Source organism: Serinus canaria, chromosome 2 (assembly GCF_022539315.1).
Source record: "Serinus canaria isolate serCan28SL12 chromosome 2, serCan2020, whole genome shotgun sequence".
Lineage (NCBI taxonomy): Eukaryota > Metazoa > Chordata > Aves > Passeriformes > Fringillidae > Serinus > Serinus canaria.
In genome coordinates, this window is record NC_066315.1 from 53130281 (window position 1) to 53152802 (window position 22522).

General features: G+C 44.1%; 2 protein-coding genes across 10 annotated transcripts in view; both read right to left on the reverse strand.

Moving 5' to 3' along the window:
* Positions 1 to 16523, reverse strand: part of LOC103819360 (cytochrome c oxidase assembly factor 1 homolog) — a 51767-nt gene extending 35244 nt beyond the window's left edge. Inside the window, exons 1-3 of one of the 9 annotated variants that reach the window (XM_030231918.2) lie at positions 16433 to 16523; positions 15812 to 15904; positions 179 to 245 (exon numbers count right to left, since the gene is read on the reverse strand). The gene's annotated coding sequence lies outside the window, so the exon portion shown is untranslated. Of the gene's footprint in view, positions 1 to 178; positions 246 to 8580; positions 8701 to 15774; positions 16288 to 16432 lie in introns of those variants that run through there. The other 8 variants (XM_030231909.2, XM_050971118.1, XM_050971119.1 and 5 more) reach the window with 8 other exon arrangements.
* A 4115-nt stretch (positions 16524 to 20638) lies between these two features.
* Positions 20639 to 22126, reverse strand: LOC103819415 (inositol 1,4,5-trisphosphate receptor-interacting protein-like 1). Its single transcript, XM_009093909.4, has one exon. It carries the CDS (start codon positions 22124 to 22126, stop codon positions 20639 to 20641), a length of 1488 nt encoding a protein of 495 aa, XP_009092157.4.
* Between the last annotated feature and the right edge of the window lie 396 nt (positions 22127 to 22522).

The following is a 22522-nucleotide window of genomic DNA, read 5'->3' on the forward strand; positions in this document are numbered from 1 at the left end:
ATATGCACACACAAAAGCACCTCCACTACAGAGCCTGGCATTTCCACAGCAAAGATCTGACAGTGTGTGCAGTTCTTCAAGTTAACTAATTTACAATAAGGGCATCAGACATCTGAGCTCCAGATGCACTCATTCAGGCAGCCAAGGTCTTAAATAAAATAGAAAAGAATACTCTTACCCTAACAAAGATTTTATAGAGATGTGTTGAAGGCTTAGCAGATGGGTTTTGTTGTCTTAGCTTCTACCTGTGTAACAAAATAAATGCATAAAGCTGCTTAGTGGCGTCTTCAATTCAAGACCTTTGCATTTGCTCCCATATGCTCCCATGAAGATATAGCTAATTTAAACAATAAGCACAATCCTACTCCTCAGGGAAACTGATGGCAAAACTGCCACTGGCTCCAAGAGGCTCTGGGTGTTGATCAACATAAATACAAGTGGTTGAACTTGGCGAATAGCATAAGCAATACTAATAACTGAATTTATATTCTTCAATCTACAGATTTGCCACCTTAATACCACTCCTGATTCTGCTTTTGTCCTGTCGTCCTGTGGAAGAACAAAATCAATGACACAGCTACTGTCACCAAAACTGGAGTTGCTGCAGCTTCAGCTGAGGCTGCCAACCAGCTCTCTCCCATCAAGAGGTGAGAAACCCTCTCTTGAATTAGGACAAGATATCAAAACATTTTGTCATAGTACTAACTTTGTTTTGCTCAATCTACATAGTGCTCTAACAGAGCAGAAAACTGGAATCACAAATTTGAAAAGATGGCATATCACATAGCAAACATTTCTGAGTTTCAGAAAGGTTTGCCAGTTGAGAGACATCATCATCATCATCATCCTCATCATCATCATTCAGTCTAGCTTTTATAAACATCTGAGCATTCTTTTGCAGCCAGTGGGCTGTTTAGGTAGATGGCATGGAAATTTTACAGTCCATTTCATCCCTGATGTCTACACTTAATGCTCAGTGTTAATAATGGGATATACACAGAGATATACAGATGAATGTACATGTGTATACAGACATGCTAAGAGAAGAAAACACTTCTGACATACTCTTATAAGGGAATTAAATTGGTGAAGGCAGATTTCTGAGCTCAGCACATGTTAGAAGTGCATCCTCAAAACTGTGTATTTGGCTGACTTGAGGAAACATTGTGCACTGTGAGCAACTGTGACCATCTGAAGATGAGGCAGTGACAGGGAGATGAATACACACAGTCTGGGACCAAAGTCTGCATCAGCAGGAAGTAACAGGGGCAACTCTAGGCTTGAGATGTAGAACAGGCACTGCAGGGAACAGGCACCAAGGAAGTTACTGGACTAATGCATGGCTTGCAAGGTATCCATGGTTGGATATGTCCTTCCAGAGCTATTTTAAGAGGCAGCACTTGGCTCAAGCAGTTCTTGCAAACTAGGTTCTACTTGTCTCTCTGTGCCTTGGCTCAGTCTCTACCCACAGTCCCCATCCCTTTCTTCTCTCAGGACCATTCCCAGATAGTGCACCCCTGCTTCCAGTCACAGCACTGCTTCATAATACAGCTCAGGGAAAGACAGAGGAGGAAGAAGAGAACAAATAATGATTGATGATTGATGATTGATGACTCAGACTAACTAGAGAATGTGCTTAAAGCAAGTTGGTTTCACCAGTGGCAGTGTTTTGCTGTTTGCTTTACCCCTTCCAGACTACGTCATCCCAATTCCTTTTCTCCATTTAATGGTGACATAACTAAGTAGCCAGGAAGAAGCTGTCTCACCTATCATAAAAAATACAGTACATAGTAATCATAGGAGACTAGTGTTCAAGACAAAGCCATGACCTCCACATTTAACAATCTGCTGGTCTATAATTCTGAAGAATGCATTTATTAGCAAAATCCTGTTTTTATAAGCTGCAAATCAAGACACTGCTTCCTTCAGCACTGTACCAGATTTCTCAGTCATGAGCCCTGTAGTGCATGAGATTTTGCTTTAGAAATAAAATTGCTTGCTCAACTGCAGAACACTTCAGTTCAGTCTTCTTTTTCTACAACTACTGCTTAGTTTTAAACCAGAACTAAACAATTCTGGAATTATACATGCACTTTAAGTCCTCTTAGTATCTACCAGATTCAGTATAAACACATAATAATGAGTGTCTAAGGCTGGTATCTGCTTGATTAACAGCATTTTCAGTATCTGGCTACTTTGCAACACTTGGCAGCTAAGTAAAGCAGGTCTAGCACACAGTCAGACGTGGATTTTTTTTGTTTCAGGGGGTGGCAGTACTAGAGGTTTCCCAGATATCCCTTATTTCAAAGCAGGAAAAAAACAACAATGACCAGCTCTGTACCAAACCACAGGTCAACAGATTTCAATGGTCCAAGGTTAAAATTGGCCTCCAGCTAGCTGCACAGACTTATCCCATAGGTATTAAACAGGAAACTTTTAAACCTTAAAAATAGTTACAATTATGTGACTTACTCTTGTAAAAGGATTTTTATCATATACAGGAAGACTAGAGCTTTCCTCCTTTGAAATGTTTGTGTCTGACACTTTCCCTAAAGCACAGCAAGTCTGTGTTTTTCTCTCTTACACAGGCTGTGGGTTGAGTTTTGTTTCGCTATTCGTTTTTCTTTCACAAATCAAGCTGTCAGCAGCACGGGAAGTAATTCTGTAACTGGGACATGTAAGAGCTCTGTTCTGAGACTGCATCGCTGCCCCCACTAAAGTCACCCTTGGAAACAAGAGCACTTGAGAATATCTTAGCACACAGTGAAAGACTTTTTGCTATGGTTTATTTAGCTGAAAAGGAAAAGCATAATTCAAGGAAAAAGCTCCAGAGCTCAGAGATACTAAAAGTATGCAGTCTCTTCTGAGCTTCCTGCTACAGCAGGCCACAACTTCTAAAGAGCACTGTGTTTGAATATCCATTTCTGTGGGGACAATGCTTTTGAGCTGGGAGATAAACCTCATTTACTTGGACTGATATGAAAACAATAATACATGCTCCTCTCCTACTACACAAACACTTCCAAAACTAAGGGAGTCCAGTCCAATATCAAAGGGCCATGCTGTACACAGCTGACTGCTATATGAATTGCTTTAGCATGCTCTTAAGTTCTTCCTCTGCTCCTTACTGACCATCCTATATCATAGCTCCTAGGTGTTCTCTCCACATGTCCAGGCTTCAACCCCAGCAGATCCATCCCATCTGTCCCCAGATGCCATATCTAGCCACCACAGCCCAGGTGGCCCAGTTTACCTAACCTCGATCTCCTGCAGGGCCCTGTAGCCTATCTGCACCATCGGATGCACTGTGCTTACCCAGCCCAGCCATGTAATTAGCAGTGCAGCTGCACAGCCACCAACCTGCCAGCACACATGTGGCAGACCACTTCTTGGCAACTATTAATCACATATTGCATAAGAAACAGTCCCTTAATGCAGGCAAGTCTTTCCACTCCCAAATCATGTAAAAGACATAAAAGCTTTTGGCCATGGAGAAAAGTGAACAAAATGAGTGGTAATTAACTCTCATGACTACAAAGGCTAACAACTTCGGCACTTGCAAAGGGGATCAGAGGCAGCTGAGCTGAGAAGGAACTGTAGCAGAACAAGTATTTGCCTGGGAGCAAACACTGCCTGAGTGCTTATTTTAGAATGAATAGTCATGTTAGTTAACTAGAGCTAACTTTTGAACAAATAGCTCACGTTACAGCATACCGAGGTACACTAGATGCATCCTTTGATGTACTGACAACCTAGTACAAATTTTTTTCAGAAATTAAAGAAACCCATAATTTATCCCTCATAGCTGATTCTGGGTTTTGGCACAGTCTTTTCACAGATTAATGGAAACGTACCTAAAATGGATTTAATCATTGCAGCATGAGATATTTTTATTCAGCAAGAGCATGTGATTCGCAAAGGAAAAAAAAAAAAAGGACAAAACAAAGTTTTTCTGTAAATCAAGATGTGTGACTGTTCCTCACTATCTCAGGACAGGCAAGTCTTGGTACACCACATGTCCTTGGTGTTTCTGACCTTTCAGCACAACTGCAGCCTCTAAGCACCAGGATTTGGTCTGCTGTTCAGCAGCATACTTTGCAGCCTGACACACCCTTCATGCCACTTACTTAAAATACCAGTGTGGAGAACTAATATGACTCCCATGGTTTTCAAGAGAAGGGGAAGAGAGCTGGGATTTGGGGAGTGATTTATAAAGCAGACAAAATTCATCCTAAAAACGTTAAGTAAAATGTGTTCTGATTATTGCCATGAAAATAAACATATCTCATCTGGAAACATGTGAATTCAGGAGTAAAAATTTTTTTCTATATGAACTAGTTCACACTTGTCATAAACTTAAGGGATTTGACAAGGATTGAAGATTCACTTGTCAGCTGCTATGTCCTTTAATAGGCTTCCTAACATCCATACTGACTGAAGCAGTATGTTCCCAATTTAGCAAATCAGGCTGTCTCTGTCCAGGTTTCACTGTAGCTCTGAAGACCTGAAAAAGAGCATTAAATGCAGTGATTCTTCTACCCCCCCACTCCCACCCCCACCCCGTAGTAGATATAATGTACTATTTAAATTTTCTTCTGTCCTGGCTTTTGTGGAATGGACAACAAAAGTATTAACCTAAATTCCAGAAGCTGCATAAAGTGTGTCCGGCTCTTCACAATCTTTTGAGGAGAAATTCACATACCCAAACCCTCAGCTCTGCTATGACCTGTTCTTGTATCTCCTAATTTACTTCAGGTCCATAGGAAACTTTACCACATACATTCACTTTCAACTTCACATCCATACCACAGTTAGGTATGGATGGCCTTGTTTGCAAAGCACTTGACAGGACTAAGGGGTTCACTGCCACAGACAACTCAGACCCCGACTGTTTAACCCAGCCAAAACTTCTTTACCCCTGTTTTGCACTCGCACCTGTAATGTGGAGATGATAAAATTCTTCAACTTTTTAAACTGTACATTCCTTAGGACAGAGGATCAACCACATACTCACCCAGAACCCAGCACAAATTACTCTTTAATTTAACTCTGTGGGATCTCTGGGTAAGAATCAGCCCCTAAAGATGTTAACCAGCTTTTGTTTAACAGCATTTTTAAAGTACAAACCAACTGTAAATCAGACCCGGCAGATTCTCACATTGGGTCATTAGGTTTACCTCATTTCCATCCTCCTGGCTTTCTATGCTCTGGGTGATTCCAGGCAAGTTTCTAGCTGATCTCTTACACTGCCGTTTTTCTGGCATTTTACACTGTTGGAGCCTTGCAAGAAACTGTAATAACAATACTAACTGCTCAGCTTTGACAGGACACAACTATTTTTACTGGATTACTTTTCTGGCATAGGATTTAAAGCACCAAATGATTTGACACCTGTAATTTTATACTTGGAATAACAGAAGGTATCCATACTTCTTTTGCAATGTAAGATAAAAGCAAACTCTACATATGTTCTCATTCCAGTGCTGCTGTCTGACAGCTATTTGCCCAAGGAGAAAAAAGTACTGCTACATTACAGAATATGTGGAAAAGTAAAAGCTACGGAAAAGAAATCATTAAATAGGTAACTTATTCCCCTGCTAGCACTAGACTGTTCCCTGCAGCATGTTTCAGAGTGTTTTGTCCAGTCTGGTTTTACAAGTTTCACATTACTTTCATTTATATATTTAATACAACACCAAGTCCAATGTGGTTTGTTACTGCTTATTTTCCTTGTCTTTCAACTACAAGACTCAGTGCTAGACCAGCTGTTCATATAGAGTCAGCTCCAAAACTACTGAAAAATATCTGGACTCTTTCCACTGACTTCAACAGGCTTTGGATCAGGCTCAGGAAAAGACAACGAATACATTTCATGTAAGACTAAGCAGGTTACAGTCAGCAAAGTATAAAGAGGATTAGCTGTGTACGATCCAAAGGCACGTTACCCTGCACACTGAAATGCCTGCCTAGCACACTTTCACTTTCATGCAGAGAAATTCATTTCTGGTGCTCTGCCACTAAGTCAATGCTACCATGCAATGAATGAGTGGGATCTGAAATCCACCCAGTTAAGCTCATTACAACTGGGATTTTCCTAAACTGGAGGTGAGAAAATTTATTTTCTAAAATTGCAAAACCAGTAAGCAAATCACAGAACAATGGAATGGTCAGCGTTGGAAGGGACCTTAAAGGTTGTCTAGTTCCAACCCCTCCACTCCCCACCACGGGCTTTTTGCTTTTCAGTTAAGTTTGGATCTTTAGAGACCCTATGGAATGAGGGTCTCTATGGAATGAGTATCAGGAAAAACACAATGGGTCTTGTCTCTGTCAGGGAAGGACAAACTCTCTTTTACTTCAGAACCTAAAATGGGTCATATTTGGTTTAAGACACACATTATCTCTACCTTCACTTTCTGTCACCAAAACAGATGGGCAACCCCAAACCAATTTGTTCATATTTTATGGAGCACTGATACTACAACATCTCCCCACTGTGTATGCTTTGAGAGCATGCCTTCTGAAAGCTAGAACGCCTCTTATCAGGGATTATTCTGCCAGTGGGGGATTTATTCTGAACAATACCATCAAATGAAGATGATGGTGAGCAGTTATTCTTCCCACCCTTTCTCAGTTCACAGTAAAACATGTCAGTGTTAGGGATGTTCTCAGCTGCTGAGAATGCTTTAATCAACCACTTTTTTTTCTGCTCCTTCTGTTCCCTAGGGACAGGGAACTTCATGGTAACACTTTGTTGAACGAGGTGTACAGTTATAACCTATACTAAAAGTATGCCATTAATGAACAAACACTGGGTGTGTGTGTGTGTCAAGCAGATGAGAATGTTCTTTTGATCTTCTGAGCTCCACCACTGTGGCAGACGGGTGTCTAAACTGCTTTATTAATGCATTGAAGTATTCCATCATTTCTCAAACAATACTGAAGGAAAAATCAGAATTTCATCATAGTGTGATTTTATGTTCTTCCAGTTCAAATCTAGCTATAAGTAGGGAAAAAAATTTCTTTAGTTCTTAATTTTCCAGGGGGGTGGGAGGAATATTTCATGAGCTTGACACTCTGAGGCAGCCAACAGGAGCTTCTCAAATTTCTGTTTAATTTCAAAGCAGTTTCCACAAAATATGGGAGGTGTATTTAGCTTTAGGTAAAATTTTGAAACTAATTCAACAGAGCAAGATAATGGATTCAAAGTATTTTTGAGGATAACACAGAATCAGAATAAGAATGTTTAAAAATCATAAAGGTTTATGAACATGATTATAGCAATGGTTTTAGCCTCCAACATATGAATAGCAGTGAAAAACAACCCAACTGATGTGAGGCCACCGAAACATATGGAAGAAAGTTTATATACAAATGCCTGTAGGAAAGCAATATAGAAAATCCTTGATAACCCTTCCAAATATATTATTCTAATGTGGTAGTGTGACAAAAAACTGAATCCATCCAAATTTTCCCAGACTGAATGACATGTCCAAGGAGAAGAGAAAAAGAGGCAATGTAGGACCTCTGTTTTGTAAAAGAAACAAACCAAATTACCATTTCACAGGCAGCAAAGTTGATCTATCAAGTCACTTGCAGAAGTGAGAGGTCAGGTCTCTCAATCTCTTTGATATTCTTTCAGCTATACTTGCAACACCTCAGTACTCCCCAGATCATAGAATCACAGAAATTATTTGGGTTGGAAGGGACTTCAAAAATCACCTAGTTCCAAACCACCTGCCATGGCCAGGGATGCTACCCACTAGATCAGGATGCTCAAACCCCACCCAATCTGGGCTTGAATACTTTCAGGGATGGAGCATCTCTCTGGACAACCTGTTCCAATTTTTTAACATCCTCACAGTAAAAAATTTCTTCCTAATATCTAATGTAAACCTACTCTCAGCTTAAAACTATCCCCCTTTGTCCTATCATCACAGGCCCTTGTAAAAAGTCTCATTCTACCTTTTTAAAGGTCCCCTTTAGGTATAGGAAAGCTGCTATAAGGTCTCCCTGGAGTCTTCTCTTCTCTAGGCAGAACATCCCCAACACTCTCAGCCTGTTGTCACAGGAAAGGTACTCCAGCCCTTTGAGCATCTTTATAGACCTCCTCTAGATTTGTCCTAACAGGGCAATGCCCTTCTTGTGTTGGACAAAGCATTTTACACAGGGTCTCATGAGAACAGAGCAGAGGGACAGAATCCCCTCCCTGGCCCTGCTGGCCACGCTGCTTTGGATGCAGCTCAGGACACAGCTGGATTTTTGGGCTGTGAGTGCACATTGGGTCATATCAACTTTCTCATCTACCAACACCCCCAACTCCTTCTCCCCAGGGCTGCTCTCAATCCACTTTATGCTCAGCCTAATTGTGCTTGGGATTGCCCCAACCCATCTGCAGCACCTTGCACTTGGCCTTGTTGGACATCATGAGGTTCACACAGGCTTACCTCTCAAGCCTGCCAAGTGTCATCGCTTCCCTCTACACCTCACAGCTTGGTATCACCGGCAAATTTGCTGATCCTCTACCTCATATCTGTCATTTAGTCAGCTATTTACCTCACTACACCAGAGAAAGCTACCCACCTTTCTGCTGTTTTTCTTCCAGGCTAATAGGTCAAAGTGGCTAATAGGTCAAAGTGGAGAGATCCAACACATGTCAGAACCAGGGCACAGTAAGCAGCAGAATTACCAAGTCCAAATATCCTGAGGAGAGAAAAAGGACTCCTATGTCTCTCTTCAGTGCAAACTGAAATTGTCTGAGGGTGTCTCATGGAAGAACTGTCTTATTGCAAGGACTTGTTATTAGAAGGGAAGGGGGAATTGACAGGAGAGGTAGAACAAGCAAGGGTCCTGCTCTATGGAGTGTGTATATCAGGGTGCAAACTAGAATGGTAGAAATCCCATAGGTCTGCAGAGAATCTCAGGGGTAGAAAAAACTGTGTATATATGCAGCAGCTGCAACACACAGAAACAGGAGATGTATAATCCATATGCAAATAACTATGTAGCTCCCTCATGAAAGAGTGGGCCTGACTGCACAGCCATGTCTACATCAAGTGTGCTGTTTCTGATGTGTTGCACTTCATATGCACGGCTGGACAGCACAGCACACACACAGCACACACATAGAACTGCTCCTGGGAGGGGCTTCATGTCCTGTAACTGCTGTGTGTGCTCACAGTGCTGACATCCAGAGTTCCCAGGCATGCAGCAACCAGCTCAGAGGAGTCTGCTCTCTCCAGCTACCACACATCTGGAAAGCCCAGACAAATTTATGAAGCCCTCAAAATCTGCCTAAATATGATTTCCAGTGGCAAAGAGTAAATGTGCTTGGGAAAAAGGAAGCCTGTAGCATCTAGGAAGTCCTTTGCTACCTGCACAAAAGCAAATATAGGACACCCCAAAAGTTTAGGAACACCTGTTCTAATGAAGTGAAGGCAGGGCTGGAGCTTAAGTCTCAGATTCTTCCCCTCTCTTCTCTACTGACTTGATTTACCACAATTATATTTGAAAACGAATTTCAGAGGACATGCTTTCACATAAGGGAAATACAAGAGATGTCTTGAATTTCAGCTTCACAAATGTGCCTGTTACTGATGCCATTACAAAAGCTGCATAAGGAACTTACTTCAGGTCTACACACCCAGGAAGAAAATAACTGTAAACGAGTAAGAGGCTAATCTCCAAGATGAGAATCCACCCTTCTCTCACCTTTAAATGGCATTGGCTTACAAAATTAATTACTTACACGCCTCACAGAGACGCAGTACTTAATTAATATATGTTAACTGCTTTGCAATTCTGATGGAACACACCATACTATTGTGCATAATGATTAATACAGAATAAAAGTGATGCCATTGTTGTTGCTCAAGCAGAATGATGAAAGGGTATCTATTCAATTTCTGATTTAAAAAGGGGAATGGAGATGGAAAAGGTTTAGGAAAGCTGTTTAAAACTCAGCCTAAAGAAAAAGGGAGAACTGGGAAGGAGAGGAGCTAAAATATTTTTCAGAGGTATTTACTGTGTGATGTGCATTAATTCCTGCAAAACTGAAGTGTAAGTGCCTACAGCAAAATCCTGGCTCCAATCAAGTACATGGAAAATGTTTCACTGACTTCAGTGAGGTGAAGATTGTTAGTTTTTGTCAAAATTCCCAGCAGATGAATCCCATATGCAGGTTTGTAACTTTGCCTGGTTCCTTGTTTATAGTCTAGGTTCAGGAAATAACCTCATCAAGCTCAGGCATGCTCACCATGTAAAGGCAACTGCTCAGCTTTTAATCTTTCTACTACATCCTACACTTGAAGTAAACCTTTCCATACTGTTAATGAACTTGGACTTGAGCTACCTATTTAAGCTGGTGGCAAAACTCCAATTAAATGGAAGCTCTGTGGAGATCACTGTAGATTTTGTAATAAACGTGGGAAGCAAACATCCTGTGTTTAACAGTGTATACCCCTGAAGTTAACTCACTTGCTCAGAAGCCTGTGGAATTTTGACTGCAAAAACAAAATTCCCAAACTCTCAACAGAAATTCAGGCAACTTATTTTTTTAAGCGTTAGTCCTTCATACCTAACAAGATTAATATTCAGAGAAACAAGTTCCTCACCACTTCTGGATAAGGCAGAGTTAATTCAACTGAAAGCTCTGCACCTGTGAGACTCAAAGAAGAAAGGTTAAAAAGAGTAGCAAGGGAGAGGCACCAAAATTTGAGAGAAGGTACCTGTGAGCGTCTAGTATTAAGAAGAGTAATTTTAAAGCAGAAGCCTACAGCTACTCTAGGAAACTAAGTGAAAATGTTCTAGACTTCAAATTTTGATATATTTTTATGTTTGATGAGGATTGAAGACTGTTATGTGGTATATATGGGGATATTGGTAAGCTATTAATTACCCTTTTCCAAGTGGTGTGTGATGGCTTCCATGTTCTTAATGTACTCCTATTCAGCACAGGAAATCTTAGAGGTACAATTTATTCTAAAGCACCTGTTAAGCTGGGCTCTCTAACCATGCTACGTGTAGATATGTTGTACTACAGCACTTGCAGAGCAGTTTTGTGTCTATGCAACTGCTAGACCAAATGTAATGATCAAGTTGCACATAGCAGCTCTCCCTTTCACTTGTGCTAGCACGCTATACGCTATATGTTTTTAACTGTACTGCAGGCTCTGAAGCACGTAGGCTTGTAATTTTCTCTCTCAGTGCTTGTACAGCTGTGTCCACAAATGTATCTGTTCAGTAAAATCCAAGGAAATGTTCCTGGATGCCAGGATTAAGCTTAGATAGCTGCAGCTCTAATAACTCAAATGCAGCTCACATTGTAGTTCTAAGTGCTGACAGTTGCTTTCCAGTCCTACTGGAATAAACATCATTCTTCCATCCAAACTCAGTAGTCAAAATGTGCTGGTGTATGAACTACATCATGTTGCTGCTCTCAGGACGCTAAGGAGAGATGGTATTAAGGTGCCAAGGCAAAACTTCAAGCCTAAAGATTTTATTGACTAGAAGCTAAATGTGTGATAAGTAATGCAAAACCAGGGCTGTGTCACTTTTGTAAACAGGTAGGCTGCGTCTCCTTCCTCAGAATGTTCACTTACTGAACAACCAGTACCACCAAGGCCACTTAAGGGATGCAAACCATGTATTTTGAAGAGCTTTTAATTTTGTGGCGGAGGGGCCAGAAGAAAATTATACCACAAATCAGAGTAAATAGTAAGCAGAGTTAGAGCAAGCATGTCTTGTGCTAACAAGACATGAAGGATTTTCAAGATAACAGTGTTCTTCATTTTTCAGACATCAAGAAAAAACACCACCCTGTTAAATAAGGTATTTCATGGCTTGTTTTCCTCACTGTGTGTCCCGCTAAATTATCCTTGACTCTTTACGTGGCAAGGTCTGTCTTTCCTCTACTGGCTTACACTTTTTCTCCCAGCAGCCCAGCAGCAATCTCTAATAAAACTACACCTGTATGGAAAGTATCTGAATTTCCCCTAAGCCTATCAAATGAGTCCTAATCACTCTTATCTCACATGCTTTCCAGAGCAGGTTTTTGCAGTTCTCTAACCTTTTAACTTTTGTTTCTCTGCCTGGTTTCAATGTTAAACTTCTTTCGTGGTTCTCTTCTGCCATGACAGGACAAATCTATTTATTTTTATCTCCAGCAAGACTTGCATTCCTTCTACTTATAACCAAACTGAACTATCTGTATTCATAAATGCCTCTGTACTCTGAGTATCTTTTTATTTAACCGACCTCCCAGGTACCTTACATACATTTCCCAGCCTCAGGCAATGGATCCCTCATGTTACACCAAAAATGAGTGTTGTTCAGATGACCATGTCTTTTCGAGTAGTCCAGATCTTGGTGTATCACCCTGTGTTTACACCTTCAGTTTCTGGTGCTCACCAATACCATGCAACCAGTTGTAGAGGCTCCTGTAGACTGCTGAAAAGGAGTGGTGTGAGGTCTTTTGGGACTGTTTTAGACTTTTGTTGGATCAAATTTCCTTACGGATATTCCTACTTCTTATGGGTCTTCCTTCTGGGGGAGTTCAAGATGTCAATTTTAATTATTTTAATGCTAGACTGGATTCTTATAATTATTGCTGGCTATGTCTATATCAGGAATAAGCATGAGTCTGCAAATGAAAATACCTGATGCTGAGGGTTGTGTTCCCTCTGTGGGTTCTGTGTGTGTGGTTGGTTTAGGTTAGCTCTTGCCTGCCCTCACAAACCTTGCTACCACTGAGTTGTGGAGAGTGCTGAGCATTCAGTGGCGGTGCAGCCTCTGGTGATCTGAGACCTTCATGATCAAGTCAAAGTGCAGTACATGGAGACAATCTGCTTCAAACCCACGCTCTTGGCTCTCACTCCTTTAACATCATCAAAGTGAGAATCTGCACTAGTGCTGGTGCACAGATCAACACCTGTCAGACAGTCTGGGAGATTACTGTTGCCATTAATGAACTTAATCCACATCTGGAGAAGGCACACAGGGATGTGGAAGATTTCTATCTCTTTGTTAGTTAATGGGAGAGGCTTACAAAGCCAATCTTCAAAGCAGATACAGCTACAGATAGGAAAAAAGAAAACATTCCCTCTTCACTTGCCTCCAGTTTGATCCATATGAGGTCTAATATCGTGATGGCAGAATACATTTTGTTGTAATGGATAATTGGGCTTACTATGTTTAATGTAGTGATCAAATTAATAGCAGCATTGACTTTTTATTTGGTGAAGGGAGGGGTAAGAAAGGCAGGGCAAAGCCTCTATTATCTGCTGTGTACCGAAGACATGCAGAGTACTCTCAGAGAGCTCTGGAAATAGGGACTAGGTATTTAAGCTGGTGGTATGCTATGCAAACACTTAGTGAAAACACTTAAACACCAAGAAAAGCAAATTACTCTTCCCTGGGGGAAGGGGGTTGGAGTGGTTAAATTCAACTGCTATTACTGCTGTGCAGTTGTTAAAAAACCACCACTGCACCACAGTAGATGAAAGGGTTCTGTCACTTACGACACTCTAATACCAGAAAGGATCCTCATAACATGCTAAAAGACAAATGTCACAATAAAATACTTGGTGATGCTTTTTCAACAGGGAAAAGACTGAACTATGCTGAACTTTTTTTAATATTTTATTAACATATTCCAATATTCTTGTGTATCAGGTAGCTTTTCAGAAGTATACTCTCAAATATTTTCTATTCCTTACAATATGCTGAATAGAAAAAAAGTAAAACTACATCTTTAAGAGGTTAGCTCCCACACTAGCCTGATGGTCATATAACTGCTCCTCCCAGAATCTGAGACATAATATAGCCTTTTTCTGCAACCTCCTCAGTTATGCAAAATCACAGCCCAAAACTAGACTGAGTCAATAACAGCAGTACAGAGAAACAGAAAAATCCAGCTAGTGCCTTTCTTCCCCCACTCCCCTCCCACTTGCTTGAATATGCAAGCATTTCAAGGTAGGTATTCACACACATCACTTGTTGACTTCTGTTTTAGTGGCACTTGTACAGCTGGGAGTTGGACAAGCAGAGAAGTCTACACACAAAAATTTGTCCAGAGCTGATGCAGCCACCCCTCAGAGCTGTGCCTAGAGCCTCCTCCTAATTCCCAGAACTACAAGCTACCAAACCGTCCTCCGAGGGCTGTGTGGCAGCCAGGGTAAGGCAGCACAGGCAAACGGGGGAAGCTGCTGTGTGACAGCAATGCTCGCACAGGGGCAGCTGGGCTGCTTAACAGACAAGATGCAGTCATCTGTGCTGGCTAAAGGTATAAAAGAAAAGCCAAGTGCTCTTCTAACAGCCAAGTTGCTTAGGGAGGGTGTGAGTGGGCCCATCTCTTTGTGTGAGCTCCAACTCTAAAGGCGTCTTAAGTGTAGTGAAAACAACCCCCAGCATCAGCTCTTCTTCCTGCTTGATTTTATGTTGTGGTCACAGCTGCAAAGGTAAGGATGTTATTTGGCTTCTCTGGCATTGAGTCAAAACCCAGAAGTTTGTATTAGAAAAGTGGTCTGGAAAGTACTGTGTTAACAGACATGCAAAGCCTCTGACTTCTGGGGAATAACTAGCTTTGAAGTAAAATACATTCAGCAATAATCCATGCATACTTCATTAATTTCAGAACTGCAACAGCAAAGTACTACTTAGAAAAACTGTAAGATAGTAATGAAGGCTTTGGGGTTTATTTTTATTTTTAATCCCAAAAGCTCCTTATCTCCCTTCTCCATGTTTTTTCATTCAATTTACAGCAGTCGAAGTTAAAGCTCATCCAACAAAAATACGACACATTAAGTTTGGGCTAACCTCTTCAACTCCCTCTTGATGAGAATCCTTTTTTCCTTGGGGAGTAAATGCAACAACTTTACAATTGGTATATTGCTTGTTCAAGATAACTTTCCTTTGCACTTTGTGTTTAATGGAATTTGGCTGATCTGGGATATTTCAGCACTTAAATAATTGAGATAGTGAGGGCAGCAATTTTTGCCAAGTCTTAAACAGCATAAGGATCTCTAGGCAGAAAGGCAGTATTTTGTTATCTTTCAACATGCAGTCATCTTTCTCTACCACACCCCCAGTCAAGTTTGAGAACCCTGACACGAGCTACTGCACGATATGAAACACCGGTTTGCTGTTCAAATTTGAGTCAAAGCTCAGAGTAAAAACAAAGGGTAGCTGCAATTTGACACTGGATTTAAGTGCAGGTCTGAGGAGCTGCTGCTGGAATGGGGGTGCTCCTGACACTTATCCCATTCTACTGCTGGGCTGTGCAGCTGCAGTGCAGGCCGTGCGCAGAAAGCCTTGATGCACTGGAAAAACCAACTTTCAAAAAGCCAGCGGATCCCTAAGCCTGATGCAAGAGGTACAGCACGATGTACAGCTGGGCGGTGGAGCAGGGCCACCTCGCTGCCGCAGCCTGCTATTACTCCAGCCTTTGAGGCTGTACTGGGGATTTTTGAAATTTGTTTCTACACTTCAATTCATCAAAAAAACTGGCTCTAAAAGAAGCCACCCAGGTCAAGTTCCATGCTCGCTTCTTGCATTTAAAGAGTTCATGTAAATGAGCAGAAAAAAACCAACTAGGCTGGAAAGCAGGAGCAACCAGCCTCACCGATAAGAAGGGATAGGGGATATCATGTATGCTTCAGTGATCAGAACAGACTTAAAAAGGGAAGTTCCAATTTTTATAGAGAAAGAATCGTAGCAATCCCTTTCGTTTGCAGTGTTTGAACATTAAACAAGACAACCCAACTGCTTCACCAGCTGTACCTGAATAACAAAGTAAATCTGACTGTAGATTCCTTACTATGTGGATGAGTCACTGCAACCAACTTGCTTTCTGTTCGCCCGACATCCTCGCATTTCCGCTGGCTGTGCTCCTGGAACCGTGGGCCCGTGCCTGTTTTAGGCAACAAGAGATCTTTTCTGCCGCAGTTCTGATTACTCCCCGCGTTATCAGGCTTTGTTTGTAGCTTGCTAGATACGTTTGCCTCGCACTCCTCTTCTGAAGGCAGCCGACAAGTATCTTAAGTGCAAGCACCATTAACAAGGCCCGAGAGGAAACGTGCTCAGGCTCTCGAGGTCACTGAACAAGCCCCTGCCAGCCCCACGGCCCTGCTGCCGTCGCTGCCATCGCTCAGTGCCCCATGTCTGACCCCCGCCGCCCTTGCAGGCGCCCGCCGCTCCCCGCAGTCCCTGGGAGCTGCTGTGGTCGGGCCCCACGGGACTTCCCGGGCACAAACCCCCTTCCGCCTCTTCCCGCCCCCGCGGGGCCCCGACTGCCCCCCCCCCGGGCCATTTTGCACCGGGCCGAGCCCGCCGAGAGCGGCGGCGGGGCTCGCTCGGGTGCGGTGGGTGTCGCCGAGAGCGGCGGGCGGGCCCACCCACCCTGGCCGCGCCCCGGCCTCGGCCGCCCGTCCCCACTCACGGCTGCCGCGGTCGGCCTCGGGCTCACGCGGGCGCCCTGGGGGCCGCCATTGCTGCGGTGCCGGCGGGGCGCGGCAGGGGGCGATGGCGGGAGGCGCTGCGATCGGCGGCGGGGAGAGGACGGTGTTGCGGCAGCTCCTGACTCGGAAAGGACCCTCGGGGATCACTGGGTCCGACTCCTGCCTCAGGAGTCCATGGCCCTGAGAGCATTGTCCAGACGCTTCTTGAACTTTGCCAGGCTTGGTGCTGTGACCACTTCCCTGGGGAGCCTGTTCCACTGTTCAAACACCCTCCAAGGGAAGAACTTTATTCTAACATTCAACCTAAACCTGAGAGAACTCCAGGCCAGTCCCTTGGGTGGTGTCACCAGAAAAGACATCAGTGTCTGTTCCTCCTCTTTCCTTCACGAGGAAGTTGCAGACACTGATGAGGTCTCCCCTCAGTCTCCTCCACGTTGGACAGACCAAGTGACCTCAGCCCCTCCTTGTATGACTTCCCCTCACCGCCCTTCGCCATCTTGGTTGCCCTCCTTTGAACACTCTTTAATAACTTAATATTTTTCTTCTGTTGTGGTATAATGTCATCACAGTGCTGGGACTGCCTGTGTCTCAAGCAGCATTTGACAAGGGTCCCTCTTCTCAGTGGCAGGGTTGAGGGTTTTCTCAGCCTGTGCCTCATCCAAGGTGCCAGATGTCCCACAGCCATGGCTTCGGCTGTGGGGTGCGTTGTGGGAAGCCTGTGAAGACAGCTGCAGTCCCCAACTGGCATTGCTGCACAACCATCATCCCCTCAGCTCCATGGTGCTCATCCACAGCACACCTGAGCTTGCTGCCCAGGATCCACTCTCTTTTGTGATGCTTTATTTTTGTTTTTTCCAGGATGAGGGACACCGTACAACCACTCTTGTGCAGTCAAAATTGAAAAAAACCAACAGTGTCTATCCAGCAATCCCCAAAGAAAATTCTGGATCTAATCTGGCCATCTGATTCCACACAGTGATATTAATATTTAATTTAACCACTGCTGTCTTTAGCTCATCTCCTTCATTACAGATTTATCCTTCTCCATTGTTCTATGTAAGCTGGTGTCCCTGTTGGAGTTTATTTAATCAAGCTGTCCAGCACTGTCCCTGAGCTCAGCACTTTGGCTCTGGTGTTTGTAAAGTGTGTGTGTTAGCAGTACTGGATTACATGATCCCAAGCCTTGGCTCACGGTTTTGATTCATCTGAAATTAAACTATGAGCATACCAATAACGCCAGAGTGTGTTCTCCTGCTGTTCCTTAGTGCATCCTACCTGCTTTGATATTCATTGTATGCGTTTCCTGAGTGAGTTGAGTCGGGCATTATTCTCAAGCGCTGTTGCCAAGCCAGTTTGTTCTCTTATCCAAGTAGCTTCCAGCTTCTTAACTTCACCTTTTGCCTTGCTGTTGTGATTTAGTGGAATACTGTCTGCTATTTCATTCTCCAAAATAAAACTATTTCTTCTCATGGCAGGCTTCTAGCAGTTTCCAGTCAACTTCTGCCATTGGGAGCTGATTAATTATTGCATTGCTTTGTTGTTCCCAACCAAAAAATTGAAAAGTGGGAGGTTTCTATATTATAGCTGAATAAATATATCTGCTTGATCGGACTTGAAACACTGCTGGAATTGTGGAAGGTGAGAGTGGGGAGAAACAGTATGGAACGACAATCAGCAGAACAAAAGGATTTGCAGATATGACCAAAAAAGAGACAATGAGAGATATAGAACAAAAAAGGAGTGAATGGCCCAGCCTCTTACACTCCTAAGAAGCCCTATCAAGAGACTGTTTTGTATGCAAAGCTGCAGGGGTTTTTTAATTACTTCTCTCATCCAGCCTTTCAGCTACTGTCCCTTCTTTGTGGAAATCAGTTGCTGCCTTTACTTTCAGGGTGGCCTGACTCCTACATATCTAATTACTCTCTGAAAAATCTGTTTCATACATTTCTGACCTGAAGAAAGATTTTGGGCCAGAATCTTGAGTTCCCAGCTGTGCCTGTGTTGGCCTAGCTACCCCTGCTGGCCCTTTTTCCTGGTAATTTTGCAATGATGAAAGCTGTGCAATACCCATCCAATATTAGTGTAGCTTTATTGGTACTGAAAGGTACTTATTATTTATAGATACCCCTTCTGCTATTTCCCCTCTGCTGTTTCTCTCTTACTATAGGGAGACAGCCAGTGTAAGACACCAGTATTGCTATGGCCAAGCTGGGGGCTGTTTGCTGTTGCTTCTTTCTGAGCTGGCATTTCCCCCTGCACACTTACCACCCAAGTCATGCTCGCCACTCATCTCACAGCCACAGATGACTCTGGCCCCAGAGCACGAATGCCCCTGAGGGTGGCACCAGGCTGGCCACATGTCCCAGGCCAGCTGTGCCTGGGCAGCTGCCTCAGCCATGAGGAATGCAGAGCTAGGGGAGCCCATGGCTCTCTGCTGGGCCGCACACCAGAGCTCCCAGCTCCAGCTGGCAGGGCCTCAGCGCCTGCCCTGTGCCCTCTCGCCCCAACAGCCATGCCAGGCCCTGCTTGCTGCCCTGATGGCGGCACTCCTGGCCCCAGTGCTGTCCAAGGGCTCGGGCACCTTCCTGCATCCTTTCAGTCCCTGCATGAGGCCCAGAGAGACACCTGGAGGGGCTGCTTACAAGGGCCTGGAGGGACAGCACCAGGGGCAGCAGTTTCCCACTGACAGAGGGTGGCGTGTGGCTGGAGATGGGGAAGAAATTCTGGCCTCTGAGGCTGATGAGGCACTGGGCCACACTGCCCATGAAATCTGTGGCTGCCCAGTCCCTGGCAGTGTTCCAGGCCAGGTTGGATGGGGATTGGAGCAACCTGGCCTGGTGGAAGGTGTCCGTGCCCTTGGCAGCAGGGTTGTAACAAGATTTCTAAGGACCCTTCCAAGCTGAGCCATTCTGGGATCAGAGAGGCCGGGGGCACCTGGGCTTAACTGTTTGTTAGAACCAATTCAGCAGTGTAAATTTGGTTGCATTCATGGAGACTGTTCTCGAGCCCAGATCCCCAGCACGTAACATTTATCAATACTATAGGTCTGGCTGAGGTCAAGAAAGTCTTGCATGCTCCAGATTCTGCAAGGCTGCATTTTATTGAAACAACAGCACAGCAGTTTCTTGCTTGCCAGTCATACATACACTAACTATGGAGCATTAGTATGGGTCCAAACAGATAGTGACATGATATACATACTAAATTTATATTGTTCTATTATCATAATTATTATTATGATGTTTAATTATATAACCTTTTACATACTTAATAAACATTTAATTATAAATATAATTTATTCTATTATTATTATATAGGAATTAGATATAATAATTCTTTTATTTAATTTCCATTTATATATTAAATTATTGTTTTGTATTAAATACAATATGTGTATAATATATATTTTATAAATATATCTGTGTAATAAAAATCTTGCCTCTTATAAATGCAGTAACTACAGAGTATTAATACATATCACAACAGGTAGTGACATTATATATGTGCTATTTATTTTCATAAAATTATATGACAATTTATAAACAATCACTATAATATGTATCTATTAAAACACATCTGTAAATAAAATATTTGTAGTTATATATACACACTATAGTTATATATACATAAATTTATCTGTCTATGTATCTCATTCATTCCTGTCTTTGTCATGGCACTAAAAGCTGGTTCTCTGCCACCAGCTGCAAGCCCCATGGGCACATGCATCCAAAGGAGGGCCACAAGGCTGGTGAAGCACTGAGAACACAAGCCCTATGAGGAACGGAGCTGGAGTTGTTTAGCCTGGAGAAACAGACTCATTTACAACCTTGTCACTCTCTACAACTACGTGAAAGGTGGTTGTAGTCACGTGGGGGGTTGGTCTCTCTCTGCAGGCAGCAGCTGACAGAACGACAGGACACAGTTTTAAGCTGTGCCAAGGGAAATTTAGGTTGGATGTTAGGAAAAAGTTTTATACTGAAAGAGTGATAAAGTACTGTAATCATCTGCCCAGGGGAGGTGGGGAAGTCACCATCCCAGGATGTGTTTAAAAAAAGATTGGATATGGCACTCAGTGTCATGGTATAGTTGAAGTGGTGTTAGGGCATAGGTTGGACTCAATGATCTTAAATGCCTCTTCAAACCTAGTGATTCTGTGATTCACTGATTTTGTGATTCTATGAGCCCCGCTAACAGTGGCCATAGGCCAGCACTCTTGCCAGGCGATGGCGCAGATCAAGGTAGGCTTGCATTGCCTGGGAGTGGGCAGCTGGATCCTGTGCCAGACTGTGGAAGAGGTTGGGTGGCTTAGCCCTTTTTACATCTGGGGGCAGCCTGATCTCCTCTGGAAGCCTCTGGTTGCCCACAATAAAATGCTCCAGGTGTTTCTCTTCCAAAGATAAGCGCAGCTGCTCCAGAGCATCCGACAGCTGAAGCAGGAAGTGTCTCCTGTGCCACTGAGACACTGGTACCGTGTGCAGCAGGTGCATGACAATAGTCTTGATGGAGTGGATGGAAAAGTCCTTGCGTGCAAGAACACGGGCAAGGAGCTGCAGGCATTTAAGGTGCGAGCTATCCTGGGGGACCTGCCAGGCCATGTACTTGAAGAACTTTCTCTCTGCCACAGCATAGCTCTCAGGCCACATTGTGCTTGGGGTGTGGGCCCCTCGACGCCGGCTGCTGATAAAGATGTCCGAGGTGTGTCGCCGCACCCCGAACAGCACCTTAACCTGGAAGCTTTCTTGGCTGTTGGTCAGCCTGAGGTTGCAGGAGCGTTTGGAGGGCAGCAGCGCTAAATGCCAACTGCGTGACTCGGGCAAACGCCGCCAGCTTGCTCCCACCAGTGTGCAGAACCAGCGGACAGTTTTCTTCACGTCGAGGTAGGAGCCAGTGCACAGTGTGTCTAGGAGGTTGGGCTGCTGCGTCATCCTCCTAATCACATCAGGGTGGTGCTGGAAGCACAGCATGTTCATACCCTGGTACTCCCTCGGGCACCTGCACTCCAGCTCCACACGGACACGGAAGTTCCTGCCAGCCTTCTGCTGGTCAGTGTCACGCTCCAGGTGGAAGACGTGGCCTAGGGGAGGAGTCAGGGGTACAAGCACCTGGTACACGATTTCCTCCTCACGGGCAGTCCAACCTTCAAAGGCACTGCCAATACCAATGGCTTGTTGCAGCACTGGGTAGAAAGTCCTACTCAAGACACGCCGGAGGACACTTATGAAATTGTCTATCAGGGCCATTGTCCTGTTGCAGCCTGTCTGTAGGTCCTGTACAGGCCACTGTATGCGCTCTTCTAGAAGCCATCTCAGATCATATGCCCATGTCTCCTCCTCTTCCTCTTCCTCCTTTTCTTTCTCCTCCTTGCCACTGATCTCTGCCTCACAACTTCTTTTCCTCCACATAAACCATATGGCCAAGAGAAGAACCAAGAGCCCAGCAAATGCCCAGACCTGCCAGGGCTGCAAGGCAGACCTAGGCAGGTCTCTCCAGGATGCACCACTTTGCATCAGCACAAGCTGCTTCACCTCCTGCTCCAGCTGAATCCTCTCCTGTTCCTGGAACTTCGCACGCAGCTCCATTCGCTGACGCGTCACCTCATCCAAAACATCACCCATGGGCTGTGGGTACTGGACTACACTTAGCAAGAACAAGAACCACAATACCCAGGAATCCATGGTCTGCAGGAGGATGGAGAAAAGGCCTTGAGGGGAGTGGGGGCAGAACGGACAGGAATCCCAGTGATCTGAGAGCAGGAAGGACAGGGCCCCAGACGGCTGGGGGCAGGAAGGCCTGTCCCACTGCCCCAGTAGCAGCAGCACTGTACCATGGCCAAGGCTCTGCCATGAGGGGCTGTCCCTGCATGCAGAGGGAGAACCCAGCCTTAGGTGCAGCATTTCTGCCCTTGTCCCCACATGGCCTCCCCGCCACATGTGCACTCACCGCTTGCCCAAGCAATAGAGGGGCACTGTTACCTGCTTCTAGGACCTTTTCTAGCTGTCCCCCATTGTGACACGTCCCCATGATGTCACAGGTGCCACAGCACATCACAACCCAGCCAAGTCCACTCTTTG

Excerpts from the sequence above, each read along its gene's own strand:
- LOC103819415 (XM_009093909.4), bottom strand. The coding sequence starts at position 22,126 with ATGGATTCCTGGGTATTGTGGTTCTTGTTCTTGCTAAGTGTAGTCCAG.